Source organism: Rhynchophorus ferrugineus, unplaced genomic scaffold, assembly GCF_030347505.1.
Source record: "Rhynchophorus ferrugineus isolate W39M unplaced genomic scaffold, kcgeb_rfMv2 rfM1, whole genome shotgun sequence".
Classification (NCBI taxonomy): domain Eukaryota; kingdom Metazoa; phylum Arthropoda; class Insecta; order Coleoptera; family Curculionidae; genus Rhynchophorus; species Rhynchophorus ferrugineus.
The window spans coordinates 49148011-49171253 of NW_027472580.1; the positions used below are offsets into that span (position 1 = coordinate 49148011).

The 23243-nt window shown below is 31.0% G+C and overlaps 2 protein-coding genes across 3 annotated transcripts; one reads left to right on the forward strand and one right to left on the reverse strand.

Moving 5' to 3' along the window:
- The first annotated feature begins 762 nt into the window (after nt 1–762).
- LOC143198012 (putative inorganic phosphate cotransporter) lies at nt 763–16360 on the forward strand. The gene is made up of 6 exons (XM_076406916.1): nt 763–935; nt 4376–4612; nt 4671–4959; nt 9135–9431; nt 15759–15997; nt 16056–16360. The coding sequence occupies exons 1-6, from the start codon at nt 792–794 to the stop codon at nt 16188–16190; spliced, it is 1341 nt and encodes a 446-aa protein (XP_076263031.1). The 5' UTR covers nt 763–791; the 3' UTR covers nt 16191–16360.
- A 4296-nt stretch (nt 16361–20656) lies between these two features.
- On the reverse strand, nt 20657–22861 carry Nprl2 (Nitrogen permease regulator-like 2). 2 transcript variants are annotated; one of them, XM_076406934.1, is made up of 6 exons: nt 22584–22859; nt 22439–22530; nt 22122–22378; nt 21729–22072; nt 20890–21067; nt 20657–20830 (listed from the first exon to the last, which is right to left on the reverse strand). In XM_076406934.1, exons 1-6 carry the CDS (start codon nt 22689–22691, stop codon nt 20814–20816), a joined length of 996 nt encoding a protein of 331 aa, XP_076263049.1. In that variant the 5' UTR covers nt 22692–22859; the 3' UTR covers nt 20657–20813. The 2 variants fall into 2 exon arrangements, with proteins under 2 accessions (XP_076263049.1, XP_076263040.1); XM_076406925.1 differs by having other exon boundaries at nt 20657–21067; nt 22584–22861.
- Nucleotides 22862–23243: the final 382 nt, after the last annotated feature.

The window sequence follows — 23243 nt, forward strand, 5'->3', positions numbered from 1 at the left end:
AACAAGAACTTTTCATATAGTATAATTCCATGTACCTTCAATGTAATTTTGCCACTGCCCAATTTAGACACATTTTGGTTTTAATGGGTGGGAAATATTTTCATGATTTCTTCTGTTGTATTCCTATGAATAACAATATATATTAATACTAAAGTTCTATATAAATAATTGTACACGTACCAGGTAAAAGCAATGCAGCGTCACACATACATCCTTAATATAGCTAACTTGGATTGTTTCTTCCTAGGAAAACGACGCCTGATTCTTTAATTCCGCACATTTACTGGATACACAACACTTTTGAAAATGAAGATACATTATAATCAAATAATAGTGATTTTAATTAAAAATGCTGATAGTAGTCAATGTCAGACACACAAAAATGGCGTCCTAAACAAACCATAGAAACAAATAAACGGGTTATAGAAATTGGCCAACCAAATGCTTTTGTAAGGAAATTCAAATGAATCAATAAATTAATTGGTCTCAGAGCCAACATTGGTTGGACCACGCAAAACATTTCCTCTATTTCGTTTATTTAAGTAAAACCTCTATATATATACTCTATGTATAAAACTAACGACATTGACAATTAGAAATAGAATAACTTTTTAAAAGCGAAAAATATAATATGATTAATTAAATTATTATAAAAATGGGAAAATGCAATATTTTATCGTGCTATTGTTATTGTAAGTTTATTTTTACTAAGTAACGGCTCCCGACGTTTTATTTACTTTACTTTTTTAATCTCAGGTGGAAAAATCCCACTACGTCTTGTATTAGTGATTATGCTTCATTTAGCTTTACAAAACTGCTACAATTTGAGGGTGGTACTGAATGTTGCTATTGTCGAAATGGTTGAACCGCCAGAATCAACTAATATTTCCGAGTCGGCATGTCCCCAATACGAAACAGTTAATATAGTTAGAGAGGTAAGATTCTACATATTAAACACTTTAACTCAGATTAAAAATGATATAATGATTTTAATCTCTTAATTTCGGGGTCAGCCTCCACTGGTATTTACCTCCACGGTTTTATTGTCAATTATGACGCTGCTTGTCAGATCGCAATATTGAATTGAATACTAGAGTTGACATACTCAGTGTTAATTATCAGCTATGCCGGCTTGGTTGCCGGCTGCTGGGGCATGGTCGCGAATTTAATTTTCGTGTCGTTTTTGTTCTTTCGCGCTTATGATGGTTTAATATTTGTAATTGTCCGCATACTGTACAAAATCCGACAAAGAAAATGATCCCAGTCAAACCACTAACCAGACTGGGTAAGACCGGATGTCTTCTGGGATGATTTCTAAGTTGGTCATTCGCCCGTCGGTAGGCTTAATGCCGTGGTTCGTAGCCCGCGTTAAACTGTAGGTCCATTCCCGAAAAACCCCTAGTTGGTGAAAGGAGGATTTATGAAAATAAAATATATATATCAGCTATTTTTGTTAACTACTTTATACTTGGATATAAAATAGACAGATATAGAGAGGGGTTATTGAAAAATTCAACTTTTACTGGTAACAAATAACAATAAATATTTCATTTCAATTTAAATCTCACAACCTGCTTCCTTAAAAAACAATTCAACTAATTTCTTGATCTGCTTTTTGTATACTACATGCTTCTTGCCTACTCAAAATTGATAAAACATCTATGTGAATGATATGTGTAAATAAGCACATACTGTAAATTTTCATTCAATATACATAGAACATGATGAAAGACTTAATATTTAAACTGTAATTAGTAATTGCATTTTTATTTACGGATGCTCTTTTATATTTGGGTTTGTAGTTTTCCAGTCTGAAATGTTACGAGCACACCTTTTTTTGCTGACTTTACAATACCTTACAACCTTACAACCTTACAAAAGATTATCTACAGTTTGTCATTTGTGACTTATAACAAGCAATAATTTCATATTAAAATCAACAACTAAAAGTACTAAAGTATAAATTTTCTATATACTTAACATACTAATTATGTTCGAATTTACATCTCTCACCTTTTTGATGCCAAGTAAATATCCAGTAGTTACCTATACGTTAAATGCGTTGACGAAAGAGATAATAAAGGATACATTTATTATTTTACTACTGCTAAAACCATGTGAAATATCCCATATTATTTTTGTAAAGTATATCTTTTAGTCATCTATAATGTGTTTAAATATTTAGGTCTCTCTGGGTTAATAAATAGAAGCAAAATAACAGTACAGAATTAAACCTCTAATTTCTTGTATTATTTTATGTGGAAATTTTTGTTTTAATTTTCTCTTAACTTCTGCATCATATATCTAGTAAGCTTTTCCTCATCTAATATTCCCTTCTTTATTATACTCTGCTAAGAGGAAATGTAACTATTCTTCATAAATTATTAAAACCTATTTGGAATCTGTTGTGTTGAGAAAATGTTTCTTTCACATTTATTAAACCACAAAAACAAACTAAAGCAACAATAATCACTAAGTAACAACAAGTATGTGAAGAAAGAGCTGAATATCGAATTCAAATTGGCTCGTTCTCTATAAACGATGTTAATTTCAAAATATAAGATTTAGACATACTGAAAACTCTGTACACTAGCCCAGCATATAATAAGGCCTGTAGAATGATTTGTTTGTGGCAAAAATATAAATATGTAGCTATAACTTTTATATGTTTTCAATTAGAGGAAATTGAGGAATTAATCATTTATAACTTATATAAAATGTATATTAAAATAACTATTACAAATATAAAATGATTATTCAGGAAAGCATTAAAATGACTTCATTAAAACGCATTCTAGGTCTAGAAATATATATTTGTTTAAATTATCAAGAGCATAAAATCTGACGCGGTATAATCTTCTCAATAACTCATCAAAACAGGCTATTGAAGATCGGTCAGCTAAAAACACATAAAAATATGAAAAGCCTCTAATATCAGAACACTAAATATTATTTTTTTATAAAAATAAATTAAAATATAATACTAAAATGAAACAATACAGTCAAACATTCTTCAAAACGGGTAAAGAGAATATGATGCCTAAAAATATCACTTAATTGGTAACAGAGAAACTAAAGAATGGATGAAGAACATATGGGAACTGATAAAATTATTTAAGTATATTAAAAAATCTCTATTTACTCTACTTGTACTCCACATTATGAATTCCAATATTTAACTCATTTGAAAAATACATATTATTAGCTATTGAGCTGTTGCTCTAATTGTATAAATAAAATCTCAACGAGCTTGTCAAGAAATAAACAAAAAAAAAGCCGAGAAGATATCAAGAATTTTAGAGATAACATTTTCTTCTATTTACATTTTAGTTACAGAAAACGTGTGATTGTGATTTTTATTATTTTTATTTTAATCTTGTCTGTAATGGATCAGTGCATGGCCATCGATTTAGACAGGTTTGGTAAAAGCTTGCAGTAAAAGAATCTTACCTGTGTAAAGATGCAAAACGATTTAGAGAATTAATTTACGATGCGAGATAATAATATCTATAATCTATCTATCGATAATAATATCCGATAATAATATCTGGCGGTAATTTGTCTTTTAGCATTACGAGGCAGCACTTTATTACTAATGGGTGAGTCGATCATGTGGGTATTAAACAACGACATGGAACTGGAAAAACCAATTACTTGCGAAAATCAACAACTTAACATGCATTGTGCAACCTAATACATAAACCATAAATCTATTTGGATTGGATTTTCTTTTAAATCTCTATATTTTTCTATCCGGTCGATATTGAAAATCTGATAAGCATTCAACTAATGGGTCAATTGTAAAGTCCCCGACCTGACACGTAGAGCACATCAACAGCAGCTATTATATAGCGTTATTGGACCGTTTGAAGGACGAAATCGCCGAAAAACGGCCGAATTTGAAGAAAAAGAAATAGCTGCTTTACTAAGACAATGCACCGCAAAAAAAGCAAAAAGAATAATTTCCTGCTGCGATCTAAAATGATAAACTGAAAATTCCCAAAAAAAATACAACATAATTTTGTTTGAAATTAACGGATAGCCAATGTTATAGGAGAAGGCACATGATACTTATAAAAGAAAGAAAAGTACCAGACGGTAGAAATAAGAATTTATAATGAAAAACATTACAATTTTACATCTTAATTGTTTTAGCACTGTAGTATTTAAAATGTAAGTAAAGCATTGGTATAAATGGAAAATACATTACACCTATAACTGTATACGTAAATGTATTTTAATAGTCTGTGTTATAGCCATAAGCTTCAACATTCGCAGTTTAAAACAGATTAATCAAACATATGTATATATAAGTCGATAATATCAATTACAACAAAAGAATTATTAATCATTGTGAACATTTTCATTTTATTAGGGTGGTAAATTCCCATGGCCTAGAAATACCGAAGCCTTAGTCTTATATGCGTTCTTTTTCGGATACATCCTGAGCCACGTACCCGGTGGATGGTTAGCAGACAAATATGGAGGTCGATACGTTTTAGGAATGAGCGTATTTGCTTCGGCACTAGTTACATCGATTTTTCCATATTTCACCATAAAAGGTGGACATTGGGTGGCAGTAACTTTACGAGCATTATTGGGACTAGCTCAGGTATTAACTCATAAACTATCAATCAACAATTTTATAATAAAATTACCTTTTATTTTAGGGTCCAATATTACCAACGGTGTCGTCGTTTGTTAGTACATGGGTACCATCTTTTGAACGAACACTTTTAGGTGGAATCGCATATGGTGGCACAAATTTAGGCACTATTTTAGGCAGTATATTCACTGGTATCATAATTGAAGCATCTGACAGTTGGAAAATGGCATTTTACGTGTGGAGTAGTCTTGCCTGTGTCTATATAATTCTCCACCTATTTTTTGTATTTTCTTTTCCATCAACACATCCATTTCTACCAGAAGAGGAATTAGAATATCTCAAAAAACATATAGGTAAATATTCTAAATTCTGTTATACAACACATCAACTGAAAATGCCTCACCTATTAATAAAATATACTAACTCTAAAAAACTAATAGAGACTACTTCCTTTTACTTAAAATAAATTAATTTGATTACAAGCTGTTCCAAGACAAATGCATATTTATTTCAAATGTAAGTCTATTTTATAATTGCTTTTGATTCCGCTAGGCTATGATTTAAATTTGTCAGGTACAAGGTTATTCAATAAGTTCATGAAACATTATCATCATGTTCTTCAGCATTAGAATTAAAAATGGATGCCATTCATTAACAATAAAAACACATCACATTAAAATGAATTTTTTGAGGATCAGACTTAGATCAATCATCATTATCCTGGCTCAAAACAAGAGACTAAGAAATGGCTTGAGAATGGTCCTCGACCCCAAACCGACTTCGTGTTTAAATATTAAGCAATAAATGTCTGCTTTTTATTATAAAACGAATGTTGTTTTTTTTTCCTTCAAACTAAAAGGATAAACACAAATTTTGTTGTAACCTTTGAACTAATTGAAAATAAACATTCCTGAAAACATGGCTACTAATTAATAACATAACTTACATAACTTAACAGATTTAACTCCTTTTGATCACTGATTTTCTGTAATTGCTGGTGGGAGAACATCGAAAATATCATCCTTAAAAATCGATTCTTATTAGATCCATCACTATAATGTAAAAATCCATAATGTTATCCGTTGTGTGGTCTGCTGGAACCGTATGTTGTTCACATCCATATCATTTAATATGGATTGAAGGGAATCGATTTTCATCATTATGTAGCTCTCAAAGTAAAATCTGCATTGAACAGTTTTTATATTTATCTTCTAAGCGAACCTCATTTGTTTTATCATCGTCCTCCATACTATGTGTCATATCTTCCTATATATTATATATTCGTATGCATTCTTTCAAAAATCCAATTAAATTTTTACTCTTTGGACATGATACTCTATCCTATAATTTTCCGAGTGTTCCGAGTTCCGAAAAGTGACCGAGTAAAAGACAACAAATCAAAAAACGTCACCAAAGCAATCCAGAGCCACCTCATTGAAAGACTCTACACCCTAAATATACTCAGTTTTCAATATATTGATACGCATCAAGATACAGTTTTTCCATCAATATTTGCAGCAAAGCCATTGACTCAATAAAGAAACATTTAAAAGATCTTATTATTTTTATGTTGGGTGGGTACGTGTTTTAAGAGAAAAATAATGTATACCTATTCAAAATAACACTGAACTCACGTCATGTGAATTGATGGAGTCAAAACGTCGCAATGTTGCCACATCAACTCTGAGTTTTAGTTCATTTTGGCTTTGACATACAACAAAATTATAATATAAATAAAATAATTAAACTGTTAAAAATAAAAAATTATATTATTAAATTAAAAGATACTAAAATATGAAATTATAAAATATAAATGACTTAAAACTATACTTAATAATACGTTTTATTGTATTTACATTGAGCTTTTTCATACCACCTATGTCTTTGGGTTACAGGCGAGTTTTTTATGTAGTGGTATCCTCTGGAGGCCTATTCCACCTAATTAACAATTATATAATCAAGTAATATGCATTCACCATATTTGCAAAACAGTTAGTAGTATTTTACTCCTCATGCATTTTAATCAATATTACTTGAATATTTGAAGAATTATACACATATCTGTGCTCATAAAACTTTTACACTGTACAATAAATTTTCATACAGTTATTGTATATTAATTAATTTCCTAAGCTGTTAATTTCCAATCTATCAACATTTCTTCACAATTCCATCATTTGTCAATTTCTTCTTCAATGTGCCTGATCGAGTTTATCCAAACCGAAAGAGTTATTAAGCATTCCTGTATATAACAATATATCTGCAACGAACACTTAAAAAATGTTATGGCCAATAAGACCTAATCAATTGTAATTCCAACAATTACCTTTTTCCGTCAACTTTTGTTGTCTTATCACTATTTTTATTATCATTTTGCCATGAGTGACCATTGGGTATATTGATCCGCTTCTGAATATTCATGTCTCATCTAAATACACATATTGAAGTAATAAGTCTTCTTTGATTTTATTATATTCTTTAAAAAATTATATTTTTTAAAACTAACATCTGAAAGTTCCATTCGACCTCTTCATGGCTTATCTATACACCATTTAAATCTTATATTACCTAACAGTCTAGAAAGAATGGTCTACATCCCTCAAAGGGCTGCATATAGCTAAGCTTTCTATGGATACTTTTCAGATTAACAGTTTCCTCCGAAATAATTGTATTTAATTATGTTTATATTGAAAAAACTACTCAATGCTTTTATACATTTCATATATTTGATCTCTAATAAAGCTAACATCAGGCTGATCTTGATTCCTCACCTTCTTCGTGCACTTCCCCTTTTCGATGAATCCAAGATTATAATTTACATTTTTTGAGATATTTCAATGACTCTGTCCATACTAATATTCAGTGCAGCTGTAACATGCTAAAAATATTTTCAATAAAAACGTTTACCCCTCTATTATATTTTACTGGCAATAGAGAGCCTCCATTATCTTGTTCATGTTAGAAGTAGCTGATTAGAGATGCAATCTGTTCTGTCTGGCGTCAGCATTGACAATCAGAATAATAATAAGCAGCGATTTGAAATTTACCAAAACAAGCAAAGCGTTAAAACAACGTTTGCTGGTTTATAACTTCTAGTTATAATAATTAATATTTTGAAGCATTTTGCAGGCGTTTGACAACCGTACGACTTTGGCAGGCTGATTCAGTTAGATGTTCAAACTTATTAAACAACATACTATCTTTTTTTAAATAGAATAAAATGAGACGGAAATTATTGTCTGACTATTTACTATTTAAATTTACAATTTGCGACAGATACATATTGATGACGCCAGTTCACTGTTATTTTGAATAGACTATAATTACGTTAGCCAGTATACAAAAAGCGATTGCTCGAATAAACAGATTGTTTTATATCCTCTATTTTCTCTAAAAACTAATCACGGCAGTTAGATATTCAAAGCATATCAATCAAATATATTAGGTGGTGTATATATATTCAATATATATACATACAGTATATATACATATATTCAATCAAATCAAAAATCATTGTTCGTACGACCATCTTTAAAATCATAACAAATTAATTTTATTTTATTTAACAAAAAACAATGCATTTTTTAATTATTATTAAAAAATAAATACAACTTGTTCATTATTCTTTATTTTAAAAATTATCAATGTAGAACCATTAAACCTCTCTGGTTTAATTTAATGAGAGATGAAAATTTTCCAAGTACAGTTTTCAGTCGATGTATTTTTAAGCAAATAGAACATTTTAATTAATTTTATCTCTTACATTATACTCCGTTTTTATGCTTGCATGTATTTTGATCGGTGATATTTAATAGTGAAAATGTGAAGTATTAATGTGAACAACTCTTAAATTCGATAGATTTAATATTTTGATTAATAAAATAACAATTCTTCTAGTTAGAGTTATGTAGTTATTCAGATGTATACAATAGTCATGGAAGGCCGAAATAGTTTTTAAACATTAATTATTTTTGTTGCTTAATTGAATTTGAATCTGTTGCTGATGTCCGTCGAACACTTTTATAAAATAAAACGATAATGCGGCTTCGTCAGATTCCAATTTCCTGTTTGGGTTTCAACGGATTAACAATAGTGGTCCTTTTAAAATAAAAAATGATCAAAATACATGAATGTACTTAATTTTTTTCGAAAGCTACTGTATCTTTTTCATAAAAAATCTAATTGCTAATTGTATTATATTTTGTATTTATTTTTACGGATTCTCTTAGACGCTTTCCATGACAAATTGAATGTCAACAATTTATGATAATTAGATAATTAATTATATACAGAGCACGTTAGAACATCAATATAATTATGCTGTAAATAAAGGTCTAATTTTGGCAATCTCAATATTCACATAATTTTATTATTTTACTCAAGTAATGATCAATAGATTACGCTATTAACACTATTACAATAATGTATTAGTTTGAAAAAGCCTTATTTATTTTAGAAAGCATCTAGTGATAATTTCAATCAATAACATTTAAATAATATATAGAAATACACAAATTATCACTTTCAGTTGTGAAGAGAAGTCTGAAGACACCGTGGAAAGCAATTCTGAGCAATGTACCGTATTGGGCAAATATTGCCGGTCAGTTTGGACATAATTACATTTTTTTCACTTTGGTAACCTATCTGCCCACCTACATGAAAGAAATCCTTCAGTTTGAAATATCGAAGAATGGCTTGTACAGCGCGGTCCCCTTTATAGCACTGTGGAGTTGTTCCATCATACTGAGCATTACCGGAAATTATATTGTCAATTCAATGAAGTTTATGAGTCCATTAGCCTTCAGCAGATTTTTTGGAACATTTTGTAAGTTATAAACATATTTTAAATAGTAGACTCTAATATGAAAGGTGCTGGTTTAGTAATCAACTTTCTTAAATCATCAAACGAATATCCTCCTTTCATGTATTCGTTGCTTTAAGTAACTCAAACTATAAACATTATATTAACATGCTAATCGAAACCCTTGCCGTCTTTTTCAAGGCTACAGCGCGTAATGCTGAATATAATATTTGGTGAACTGTGAAAATGAACTCTAATGAATGAACTCAAAAAGACAAATATATCGAATTAAATAAATTGAAAAGCACAAGTAGCAAGTAACCAGCCATATCTGTCAATTCGATTCATACAAACGTTCGAGATGCCAACTCTACCTTTTATATAGCAGATTCAATATTTCTGCTGTGCGTATATCGACTATCAATGTGTAATTTTTTATATACATAAAAAGTGAGTGACTATTAAAACCTTGTTCTTGGAACCATGAAAGAATAAAGGCAAGTTCAGATCAAAAACTATTATAAACAATTATAGACCATAAAGAGTTTAAACATTTTACATTTTTAGTAGTAACAACAAATTAATGTGTCCGCTTTTCCAAGATCATCTGCCCTCTCATTTCACAAAACGAAAATGTTCTCAGTCATTCACACATTTTGGAACATCTTTTTCAGATCCATAAAAAAACATATTCTCCTTTAAATATTAAAAAATGGTTGAATTTGGTATCTGGAGGACTTATCTGAAGAAATTATAGTAATAAAAATAATTCGGGTGACAATTTAACAGTGTATTAAAGGTAATCATAAAGTTTCTTATTTAGAATTTTTCTGTACATTTTTAGCATTAATTTCAAATTAATTCATCTCAGGTTTATGACAGGAAAGACACAAAGCACCAAATATTGCAAGTAGAAAATACATCCAACACATAATAAATTGACTTTATTGATCTAAATTGATTAATGCCAAAAAATATGTAATTATGCAAATAAGAGCTGTTAATTGTTTCCTTTTAACTGTGATTTCAGAAGTTTGTATGGAATTCGCTAATTTTTCATTCGACAAGCATATCCAAACCATTACAAACTACATCTCAAGACAACTGTCACATATTAAACGAATAAGGAGAAACGTGTAAAATTTTCCTTAAGCCTGTCATTTAAAAGTTCCAAGCTTACAGATATCAGACTGTAACAATTTCCAAGTCATACAGAAGAATTAGCAAGATATACACTTAAAAGAGCCGGATTTTAGTCGCACTATTAAATATCAAAAGAGTAGCACAAGCATATATAGCTTGGCCGATTCGACTTATTCGTTTGGTAATAGATGCTGCTTCCTTCTTTCAAATCAGCGTGAAATACCATAACCTGCGTTCAGTCAATTATCAATACTTTGGTCTTTTCTTCGTTAATTCTCAAACCATATGATTCTAGAAGAATACTAGAAGCCTTAACAGTTGTATAAGCGAACATACAAAGCAATGGAAAGATATATTCTTGACAAAAACCGACTCAGATCTCAAATGAATTTGATAAATCACTGCTCGCGCAGTTAATGGAACCATCGTGAGATACCTGGAGAAGTTTAATAATTTTTAGAATAACACAATCTATTTTTTACAATTTTAAGACAATCTAATACAAACTAAAATCAATAAAAATTATAGACTTGACCTTTACACATCTAATGACAATTACAAATCTATGCTCATCATAATACGTGATATGAATTATATTATATTAATAGACGCTCGCAACCAGCGACCTCAATATATAAATTATAGTAGAGTACTTGTAGGTGTAATGCCGCCTGACGAATGGTTGTCCTGCAAAAATTGGAGTTCAAATTAATATTCATTTTGATATTTTATTAATGGAACGTGTGGCTCAATCGTGCAACTTACTATTTGTAGTTTTAAAAGGAATTTTGAATTTAGAATTTTTTGTCTTTAAACCATACATATTTTATAACAAGCGCAGTCGGTAGAATTCCGCAAAAGTCATAAGCTATTCTCTTTTGAATTCACTCAGTTAACCGGAGTCGCCGGCTTCGTCGTCGCAGTAGTCAAGGACGGTCCTCGTACTGTTGTGATATTCAGGGGTTCGAATCCCGCTGGGGCATGGATGTACTTTACGTTTGTGATCGTAACTGTAAATAGCTTTATAGGCAACAGTGGAAAATCCGACGGAGAATAATCATCCCAGTCACGTCAGTAACCAGGATGGGGAAGAACAGATGTCTTCTATAATGATTTCTAAGTTGGTTACTGTCCAATCGGTAGGCTTAATGCCGAGGGCCGCGGTTCGAAGCCCACGTTAAAGAGTAGGTCCAGTCCAGATAAACTCTCGTTGGTAAAAAGGAGACTTTAAGACATTTTTTAAAATTTAAACGGAATCAAGGTTTGCACTAGCATCACACTTCGTGGCTACCAAAGGCAGACTGTGAACTAACATAGTCTTCTTGGACTATTGGAATTTGGACAAAAGCTTACAGTTCAGTGTTTATGGCAACTAAAAGCAGATTCCGGTAGCTCATTTGCTCAACCGTAAACTATTGAGATTTGGAATCACCAACATTTAGAAAGGAATTCCTTACAGGCTGTACCATGGCAGTTCGGATAAGAATAAAGCAATTCAAAAAATAATCAACGGCAAACCGGCGGACGAAAGTACAGGCGATACTCAAATAATTTTGCTACGATCATAAACTGTTCTTATAGTATAATTACCACCTACCCTTTAGTCGATACTTTGGATGGAAGGTTATATCGCGGGAATGATTCTAGTTGTTCAAAAGAAAACAGTGTGTTTAGGTCAGCCTATGATATGTGATGAGTGAGGTGACTCAAACAGTGGATTAGTTTTCTGGCATGTAATTATATAAATGTTTAAAATGCAAAAAATGCTAAACATTTCTTGATTAATGTTTGCATACAATGAATAACTCAATAATATTATATGGAAAACTGTTATGTTATGTAGAGAACATAATTATTTTTATCCTTTAGATTAGAGCATCTAAGAGCCATTTACATTAATACTTAATCAATAATACGCTTTTTCACCAGTAGATATCACTTATGAAAATATATGCAAGCACCTAATACAATCTATCCAAAGTTATTTTGTACATACGTCATCTAAATATGTGACATCAAAACGTCGCAATGTTGCCCTATCCACTCTGAGTTTTAGTTTATTTTGGATTTGATATACAACATTCTAATCTAAATAAAATAATTAAACAAAATTATTATTATCAAAAATGATTCATTTTGACAGTATAGACAGTATAATAAATCGAATACATATATTATCAAAGGACTTAAAACTACACATAAGTACACAGTTATGATAGTTTGTAGGTTAGGGTTGTGTTTGATTATATTGTCATTGAACTCTTTTCCATACTACGTGTGAGTTAGAGTTCTAGGCGAGTTTGTAATTGTATCCCCTGGAGGCCTACTCCACCTACTTAACAATTGTATATTCAAGTAATACATGTTATTGTTGTGTCCGTCGGTACAGTATTTCCTTGTAAAGGTATTTTGATATCACTATATTTCTCCTTCATTTGTTCTATTAATACCTGCATAGATCTTTCTTGATAAAACTAAATTTAATCACTGCATTTTTGTTAATGTATTTGACATATCTGCGAAACAGTTACTATTCTTTCGCCACCGATACATTTTAACCATGTATATTGCACATATATATAAACTGAACAATTATACACATATCTGCGCACATAAATCTTTCACACTCTACAATAACATTTCCTGCAGTTATTATATATTAATTATATACTCACCTTTACTTGATTTCACTCTCATCACCCCTCATCATTAGATATTCGCAGCATTAAATCATATCATATGCAGAAAGTTTCATTCAAGTGAATAACTAAAGTGTTAATTTCCAATCTATCTAACATTTGTTCACAATTCCGTCATTTGTCAATTTCTTCTTCAATGTATCTGACCTGACCATTCATGTTTCCAGCATGAAGTACAATATACCTGTAATGAATTATTAATAAATGTTATGACTAATAACACCTAATGAATTGTTATTCCAACGTTTACCTTTTTCCATCATCTTTTGTTGTCATAACTATTTTTATTATCATCTTGCCATGAGTGACCATTGCATATATTGGTCCCATTCTGAAATATCCATGTCTCATCTAAATACGTAAATTGAAGTAATAAGCCTTCCTTCAATTCATTATATGCTTTTAAAAATTGTATTCTTGTAAAAGCAATATCCGGAGGTTCCATTAGATCTCTTCGATACTTTTCAGACTAACAGTTTCCTTTGAAATAATTGTATTAAGTTATGTTTGTATTGAAAAACTACTCACTGTATTTATACATATCATATATCTAATCTATGATAGGGCTAACATCAAACTGATCTTGATGATATTTTTCATTTTTTGAGATATTTCAGTGAACGTGTCCATACTAATATTCAGCTTCTACACACTAAAAAATATGTTCAATAAAAATCGCAACAAATTAATATTTAACAGTAAAAATGCTTACCTCTCTAACGAATTTTAGTGTCAAAAGAGCCTCTATTACCTCGTTCTGTTCACAGTATCCGATTAGAGACGCAATCTGTTCTGTCTGGCTTCGGAATTTTCAATCAGAGTAATAATAAGCAATAATTTGAAATTTACCAAAATAAGCAAAGCATTAAAATATCGTTTTCCGATTTATAACCTCTTATCACTATTGTTTTAAAGAATTTTGCATACATTTGATAATCGGACGACTTTGTCAAACTAGTTCGATTACACGTTCGAACTTATCACACAGCATTGTGTCTGTTTTTAACTAGAATAAAATCAAAGGAAAATCTTGTCTAATTCTAAAACGAATTTACAAATTGCAGCAGGCAATATATTAAACATCTTGATGACATAAGTACAAAATAACTTTAGATAGACTATGTATAACGATCAAAGATCAAAAACGACAAAAGCGAAGTTGTATTTTATAGCTTTAACATAATTAATTATCATTGTTTTATGTCTAATATAATAATTTCTAGTTATCGTTTTTATCAATTTTCCCAAGAATTCAGTAAAAAAGTCCCCGGCCTGGCAATCCATATGTTTTTTAGTTAGCCCTAACTCCCAAAAGATGCGTATATAAATTTGACAGCTGTTGACTGTTAATTTGTGAATTATAACATTTTTAGTCAAAAGGAATTTCGCGTGTTAATAAAATATTGCTTTTTGAAAGGAAAAAATATAGTTGAAGAAAAAATTTGATGCCGAGTTTCCGGACACTGCCCCAGGAAAATCAACCATCAAGGATAGTATGCTAAGTTTAGACGTGGTGAAATGAGCACCGAAGACGATGAACGCAGTGGACGCCCAAAAAAGATTGTTACCGACGAAAACATTTAAAAAATCCACAAAATGATTTTGAATGACCGTAAATTGAAATTGAATGAAATAGCAGACACTCTAAAGATATTAACTACTATCAAAAACAACGACGAGTTGATGATTCGGAGCAGTGTTTGAAGATGATCAAGCATAATAAACCCAAATTTTTGTGGTAATATGTGACAATGAATGAAACATGGCTCCATCGTTTCATTCCGAAGTCCAATCGACAGTCATTCGAGTGGACTGCACACGATGAACCCGCTCCAAAGCGTGGGAAAACGCAACAGTTGGCTGGCAAGGTTATGACGTCTGTATTTTGGGATGCGCATGAAATAATTTTCATTGACTATCTTGAAAAATAAAGGACCATCAACAGCGACTATTGCATAGCGTTATTGGACCGTTTGAATGGCGAAATCGTCGAAAAACCGCATTTGAAGAAAAAGAAAGTGCTGCTTCACCAAGACAATGCACCGTGTCACAAGTCATAGAATACGACGGCAAAAATGCATGAATTGGGCTTCGAATTGCTTCCTCATCTACTGTATTCTCTATATATGGCCCCCAGTGTTCCCAGATCTCAAAAGAATGCTCGCTGGGAATAGATGTTCGTCAAATAAAGAGGTGATCGCCGAAATTGAGGCCTATTTTGAAGCAAAAAACAAAGAAAAAGTTGGAGGGTCGCTATAATCAGTGTATCACCTTTGAAGGGAATTATGTTGAATAAAAAAAATTATTTTGCCAAAAAAATGTGTTTTACTATGGTAGACCGGGGACTTTTCAATTGACCGGTTATAAACAGCATATAATAATCAACTCAACAAAAATTTGGATTACAAACCAGTATTTTCATAATACACACTTGTATTAACATAATTCATTCATTCATTAATTCTATATTTCTTACTTCTAAAGAACTAATCAGAAACTTTTATTGTAGCTAACTTGGGAGCAGCTGGTTTTTCTTTAGCAGCAGTATATGTCGGTTGTTCCAGAGGATGGGCAATTGGTTTATATGTAGCTGGTATGTGTATAAAAGCATTCTATTATATGACCCTGCCAACGAACATCAATGAATTGTCGAAAAACTATGGAGGTATCATGTTCGGAATATGTAACGGTATCAGTGCGCTCAGTGGAATTTTTGGAAATGCCCTCGTTGGTGCTCTAACAAAAAATGTACGAAGTTAGTTTCTTAATACTGCTTAACATTTAATATGTTAAACGTTATTTCCAGAAACGTTTAGGCGAATGGAAAATAGTATTTTGGATTAATTTTGGGGTAGCTGTGGTTACATCAATTATTTATATTTTATGGAGTTCATCTGAGAGGCAACCTTTTGATTACGAGGAAGAAGAAAATCCACAATAAGTAAACTAATTCTTCCACTGCATAAAATTTATTTATGATATTAATTTTATTTCACTAATTTTTGTTAATCATTTATATTAATATGCTAATACGTCAACTACATTTTAGAAATACATCAACGAATGTTACTCATGCTATTTAAATCCGTGCCTAATGTATTCTCCATTTGAATAAATAAACAATTACTTTGAAACCTACCATAGTAATATTTTATCCTTTCTACAAATTTTCCCTGAATTGCTAGATTTTAACACCAGCTGCACAATATATATTATCAACATTAAAATCGCCGGTGAGTCTTTGCAGATCTGTATTCTCACCGACTACAATTAGGTACCCATCGAATCAAACCGAGAAATCTGAACCGTATAAACTTTCGTTGAGTGATCTACTAGTCCAAGAGAATGAACAGGACTTTGATTAAGAAAGCAAAATGTAGGCTTTGCTATGTTCCTATGATTTGTTTAGGCCATACAATATTCAATAAGCATCAGGTTGGAACAGCAAATTTGAAAGGAGTCTGTAAAATAAACACACTGAATGCTGATAAGTGTTCATTGTCAGCAGTTAATACAGGAGAAGTTTGGCATCGACGTTTCGAACAGCCTAATAGTGCTTACTTAAACAGTGAATACAGAAATATATAATAATGGGCAGAAATCAGTTCCACTGGGAGTTATAAAAAAATCTTCAGTTAGCCTATATGAAATTAAGAAGGATATTTTAGGTGATGAAAGCGATTCACCTGCTGCTTAAAAAATATCTAAAGCATACTAGAATTAACAAAATCGGAAAAGGTACCAAAAAAAAGAAGGTTGAAGAAGCTGTCACGGATACCTTGCAACCAACCGATTGTAACAGATGAAGGATAGCTATGGAAAGTAGCAGTTTCTAACGCTTCAAAAGAAGCTATATATTTAAGAAACTTAACGGCTCACTTAACAATTTTAGTTATGTTAAATTATTTAATGATAATCAGAGGACTAATAAATTGTTTGTAAATCTTGGGTGTCATAAAAGGTCAAACCACATCGATAGACGTCACCACTTTATTATTCGAAGTGCAGTTGCAAATAAATTAGTTGAACTAAAGTGTTTAAGGGCAACCGGGATGTCTCCTGATGTTTTGATAAAAGGTTTGGGTTTGACTAAACACAGAAAGTTTTACTCAGCATAAATGATTTATCAAGATAGACCTGTTATACATTTTGTACTAATGGGAGTGTAAAAAACTGTGAAGCCTAAAAATGATATCTGCAAGTGATGCATCAACGCTACATCGTTATTTCCTGTTCATCGGTTCCGTTTTTCAGGTTTCATCAGTTTTGATCAACTAAGGACCGATTAAATCTTGTTTTGTTGTAACGCATCAGGTGATTTTATGGTGAAGCCGAAGCTTGTTTACCCTTTTGGCCCTTGAAAAATAAAAATAAGGACTGCCTGCCTGTGTTTTGGAAAGCAAATCCTAATGCTTGGGTGACGATGACGCTATTTACAGGCTGGTTTACTAATTATTCTATGCCTAGTATTAAACCATATTTGGCAGCTAGGCCAGTATTATTTAAGTTACATCTGCGAATTGACAATGTCCCCGGACATCCGGAGACCTCAAATTTAATTGACCCCAATGTGAAAATGCAATGTTTACCTCCCAAAAGAACTTCTGCAACCATTAGATCAGGGTATAATAGCACCTTTAAACGATATTATCTAAGGCCCACTTTTAGTCACATCTTAAAATGCATGAAAGCGGATTCTTCGTTGACTGTTCACGGAAGTTGGAAACAATTTAATATTTTTTAAGACCATCAACTATAAATTTATGCTGGGAAAACCTAATGCCGGAAGTTGATATCGATATCTCAGCATTGCCGGACAAAGAAGCCGAAGTCACTAACATTTTACAAGTTATGCATAATATAGATGAAGGTTTTGAAGATTTTCAGTCAACAGATGTTGAAGTTTTAGCCGCTAATGACAATTAACTCATAGAAGAGGAACTCGTTGAAATGTTAGAAAGCAATACAAATAATGAATCAAATGAATTACTTGAAAAATCAACTACGTTTTTAACTTTAGACAAAATAAATAAGATCTTGTCGTCTGCTCGTGAACTACATAATTTGGTTTTGGACCTGGATCCTCCACTGAAACGAAGTATGAAGTTTCAAAATGGTCTAAAGTGTTTATTACCACCGTTTAAAGAAGCACAGACAAATATTTAGGAAATAATGAAACAGCCAGCATAATATAAATAAAATAAACTTTGTTTTGTTATATTTGTATTTTCTAAGTACATATAACTTTTTCGGTTTTTCGTTATTTTATGTTTCTACTAGCAACTAAATAAGTATAAGTAAAAATTGTATATTTACGTACATAGTACATTATATACATAGATTTACCTTCATTAATGAATAGACAAATAATTTAAACTATAAATCTAACAAAATTACATGCTTTTCTCCTCTAAATCCGTCCATGTAAGGATCTCTCGCCAACCACTGCAATCTTTATCGGAACGTAAACGCCGCCGCGCATAACGAGGGATTACTGTAATGCAAATAAAGTTAATCTGTACGGGAAAAGCAATGAAATTCTATTATATAAATAATGAGTCTGTTAGAAACGTATTTAGTGGGCATTTCTCTAGTTATTGCACCATATATTCGGAAAACATTCCTTAACTGGAATTTGCCTGGTACACCTTGCCAATTTGGATCTATCAAAATAAAAAATATTTAATAACAAATAGAATATGTAACTAATATATATTTTGATAACATAAAACTAAGTAATTTCAACTGTAAATAGTTAGTAATTTACAATTAATAACCTCAAACAACTGCCTCATTAGTGTTTACTTAACAACATAATTTCACCAGTGCACTTTCTATTCTATGTATCATATCTCTTTAAAAGCTCTTGGAAATAATATCTATATCACTAAAAAAGGAAGGCTGCAAAAATTAATGCAATATTAAGCAACTTTCTGTACTTGGTCTCTATGCAATAATTATCAATTAGTACATAGTAATTTCATAACATATATTAGACATTCCTATAAAGATGTTTTAGTGCCATTTCAATCTGATACTAATTTATCCAGCAAAAATTGTCTCTTACTCTTCTAATTTAATAACGACCATCAAACCCGTATTAAAAAAAAATTGCGTCCCTAACCGCTGAATCTTTGTTTAAGAACTGAAAGGGCCCTTATATTGAGATCAATTTTCATGCAATCTAGTTGATTTTTCAATATTTAACACGTGATGAAAATACAGTTGCTTACTATAGTTGCAACACCGCTGGTTCATCTTAGCTTCAGAATTTTTAAGACCAGTCCTAGTCCACGATGCTTCAAAGTTTATCAATAATTATAGTTTCGCCTTCACTATCATTGTCTTCAATAAACCCTTCTAGTTCAGATATAAATAATTTACTGTATAAGATCAATAATATATCCAAAATAAATATCTTTGACACAAATGTTCCCTGATACAAAAGCTTCACAGAATTTATGGTAGGTAATACTTTCATTATAGATATATTTAATATTAAAGACTTTTATAATCAAAATTTTATTATCGAAAAGAAACAACGAAAGTAAAATTGTAATTTATTGCCTGATCATAATTGATTATTAATTTTGGTCTTTAGATTTAATATTGAAATGTATAGCAGCTATATTTTCGGTTAAATTTAACAGAATTTCATATTCTACAAAAAAAAAATTAAAACAGTGAAACTAAACATTGGTTCAGTTCTGAAGAAGTCAAAATACAAGCCAGCAGTATTTTATAATACACCCTTGAATTTACTTTAATAATATTCTTTATAATCTCTCTTCTGAATAAGTAACAATAATTTTGTAGCTAACCTTGGAGCAGCTGGATTTTCGTTAGCAGCAGTATATGTCGGTTGTTCCAGAGAATGGGCAATTGGGTTATATGTTGCTGGGATGTCTATTAAAGCGTTTTATTATATGACCATGACAACGAACATCAATGAATTGTCGAAAAACTACGGAGGTATCATGTTCGGAATATGTAACGGCATCGGGGCTTTTAGTGGAATTTTTGGAAATGCCCTTATCGGAGCGTTAACAAGAAATGTATGAAACTGATTTCTTACTATAATATTTGAATACTGCTTAACATTTAACATGTTAAACGTTTCTTTTAGAAACGTTTAAGCGAATGGAAAATAGTATTTTGGATCAATTTGGGCGTAGCGATAGCTACATCAATCATTTATATTTTATGGAGCTCATCTGAGAGACAACCTTTTGATTATGACGAAGAAGAAAGCTCACAATAAGAAGATCCGCTTCCCCCACTGCATAAAATATTTTTGTAATACTTATCAACACTTTTTATTATGTTATTTATTTTAATATGTTAAGTTAATTTGATTTACTCAACCTACTACATATATTCTTAATTGTTACTCATTTTATTTAAAGCTGTTTTTAATTCAATATTTTATTGAATAAAATACACAATTAATCTATAACTAATATATTATTTATGTAACAAAATAATATTTGGATCTTTCTCCAATTTCTCCTCTAATTGCTGAGTTGTGATACCAGCTGCACAGCATATTTCATCAATATTGAAATTACCAGTGAAGGTTTTCTGCAAATCGGTATTATCACCTAGAGCAATTGGGTACTTGTGAACCCTTCGAATCAAACCTTCTAGCACTCCAAACTGTACTAGCTTTCGTTCATTGATCCGCATATTAGCCATATTAAATCTATTACAAATATCCTTAATGGTCGTTCCCCTAGTCATGGCAGCATATGTTCGGAAAACGTCTCTTAAATTTGGAATTTGTCGATTACACCTTGCTACATATTGCAAACATCTTCTCTGAAAAACAACGTGAATTAAAATACATTTTGGTTATGCGAAACAATTTCATATTGGATTACAGAGAAGTGAGCAGGAATTTACCAGAATAAGGTTAATTTTGAAAGCTCACATATTGGCAAAGAATTGAAAGTGTAACCAAGAAATGTTGCCGAAAGCCCTTTTCGTCGTATATTCCTTTTTCACTTTCCAAAGAAGAAAAATGCAACTCAAGCTCATCAAAAATAGTGTGATGTTTATAGTGATGAGAGTAAACGTCTATCACAATTGTTTCACTCAATTTTCTTCTAAAACAGTTTTAAACCACATACAAGCTCATTATTTGGATTATATATGAATTAGAAATGAAAAAATCAATGGATTGAGTCCATTGTAAATCCTTCATAAAGTAAATTAAGATTAAATAATTTTTAAAATTAAAAATTGAATGAAGTGACAAAAAAATCACAAAACTGCATTCACGCTATGGAATGTGATGCTAAGTGTTTGATGGGACTAAAAAAGAACCATATATAATAATTATTAACAGTATATAACTTATACATAATTAATTTTAATGAAAAAAAAAATATTTAGTACCATTTTTGTAGTTTAATCTTTCCTAATAGTCCTAATTTATTTATAAAACTTATATTGTTAAGTTAATTTTTATTATACATACTTGTAGATCAATATCCTGCGCTAGTGTTCTTAGTTTGGGAGTAGTACAATAAATATTTGAATACTGGAATAACGGAACCAATGCCACTACTTTATAGTATACTAAATTTTGTACACAAGCCTTGACTAAATTATTATCCACATCTGACAGTGAAGCTATACGAGCAATATGATTGAAACCATTTATATAAGGTGTTACTTGCTGAGTGGTCAAATCCCACTGGTTAGGAGGTAATTCCTTTATAAATATTGGTACTTGGTGGTCAAGTACTGGATTAGGATCACTTCTAATTTGACAAACCTTTAGATGTGTTGCAATTGGTCCTTGCAACAAAGCACACTCCCCTAAAACCACTAAGTATAATAGCAATATAAAGTCTAATAACAAACATACCCTTTGTATTCAAATCTTCCATTACTTTCTCCAAAAGTGGTGATAACTTTTCTTTGGACTGTCCAATTGATAAAAATGAGCTTTCTATTTCCATAGACATTAAGTATTCTGATAGTTTTGTAACAACAGATTCATATTGCACAGTTCGTGCATCGCTATCACATACAAAACACAAATTAAAATGAAATGCATTTCTTGCATAATTTTTATTATCGATTCTTACTGGGAATCCAAGAAATTTAAAATCTTGAAGAGTACTAATAAAAAGACTTGTTTTAATTACAAAATGTTTAAATTTTTAATTAATACATTCTTACACAGTAATAGTACTCTTTTGAAGTTCTGCTTTTGTGATAATATATACGCTTATACTGTCAAAGAGTTCTTTAGATATAAAATGTTCTGGAAACTACCACAAAACGGAATGATATATATAAACCTACCATTAATCAAAATATGTACCTGACATGAAATAATAGGACCTGCAGTATGATGAAATTCGCAGAAAAATATACATCGAATTTGTCCTTCTTTGACGCCAGATAAATTATTTTTTTCTATAGAATTCATTGACACAAACCAGCTAAAATACCCTTGATCGTCAGATTTAGCATTACGATGACATAACAATGATTTAATATTAAGTCAAAGAATAGGCAGATTATTTCTATATTTTGAGTATAAAGTTTAGAACGAAAATTGAAAAACACTACACATTAATTATAGGTTATATTGTTAGTAAAGAAAAGAAGTAGCTAATTTTACCAATTTACTACGATCGGAGACGTGCGGCGTTGCCAATTATGCTCTCCAAACTGTTATATCCGATACGAATACGGTTAGAAGATTTGTAGGTGGGGGTAATTTTGGTAACATTTGGGAATACACTAAAACATGTAGATATTGCTACCTTTAACATATTACTTGTTTTATTCGCTATGCTAAGATCCGCGAAGGTAGTCCAAGGTATGCTATATACTTTTGAGTAAAACAGTTTGAAATAAACAGTTGAACAGAATATTAAGAGGGAAAGACTCAAAGTTTGCTTTTAGTATAAGAAAACAAAAAGACAGAACTCTGATAGATCCTATTAAATTGATGGCACTAAACAAATTTGAAAAA

What these genes read in the sequence shown, in the direction of transcription:
- Nprl2 (XM_076406925.1), bottom strand. Translation starts at nt 22,691, where the DNA reads ATGAATTCTATAGAAAAAAATAATTTATCTGGCGTCAAAGAAGGACAA. An exon ending in CAAAAGAGTACTATTACTGT is followed by an intron (nt 22,379 to 22,438) that starts GTAAGAATGTAT and finishes TCTTTTTATTAG; the next exon opens with TACTCTTCAAGATTTTAAAT. An exon ending in CGCAGGATATTGATCTACAA is followed by an intron (nt 21,068 to 21,728) that starts GTATGTATAATA and finishes GTTGTTTTTCAG; the next exon opens with AGAAGATGTTTGCAATATGT.
- LOC143198012 (XM_076406916.1), top strand. Translation starts at nt 792, where the DNA reads ATGCTTCATTTAGCTTTACAAAACTGCTACAATTTGAGGGTGGTACTG. An exon ending in CAGTTAATATAGTTAGAGAG is followed by an intron (nt 936 to 4,375) that starts GTAAGATTCTAC and finishes TCATTTTATTAG; the next exon opens with GGTGGTAAATTCCCATGGCC. An exon ending in CAGATTTTTTGGAACATTTT is followed by an intron (nt 9,432 to 15,758) that starts GTAAGTTATAAA and finishes CTTTTATTGTAG; the next exon opens with CTAACTTGGGAGCAGCTGGT.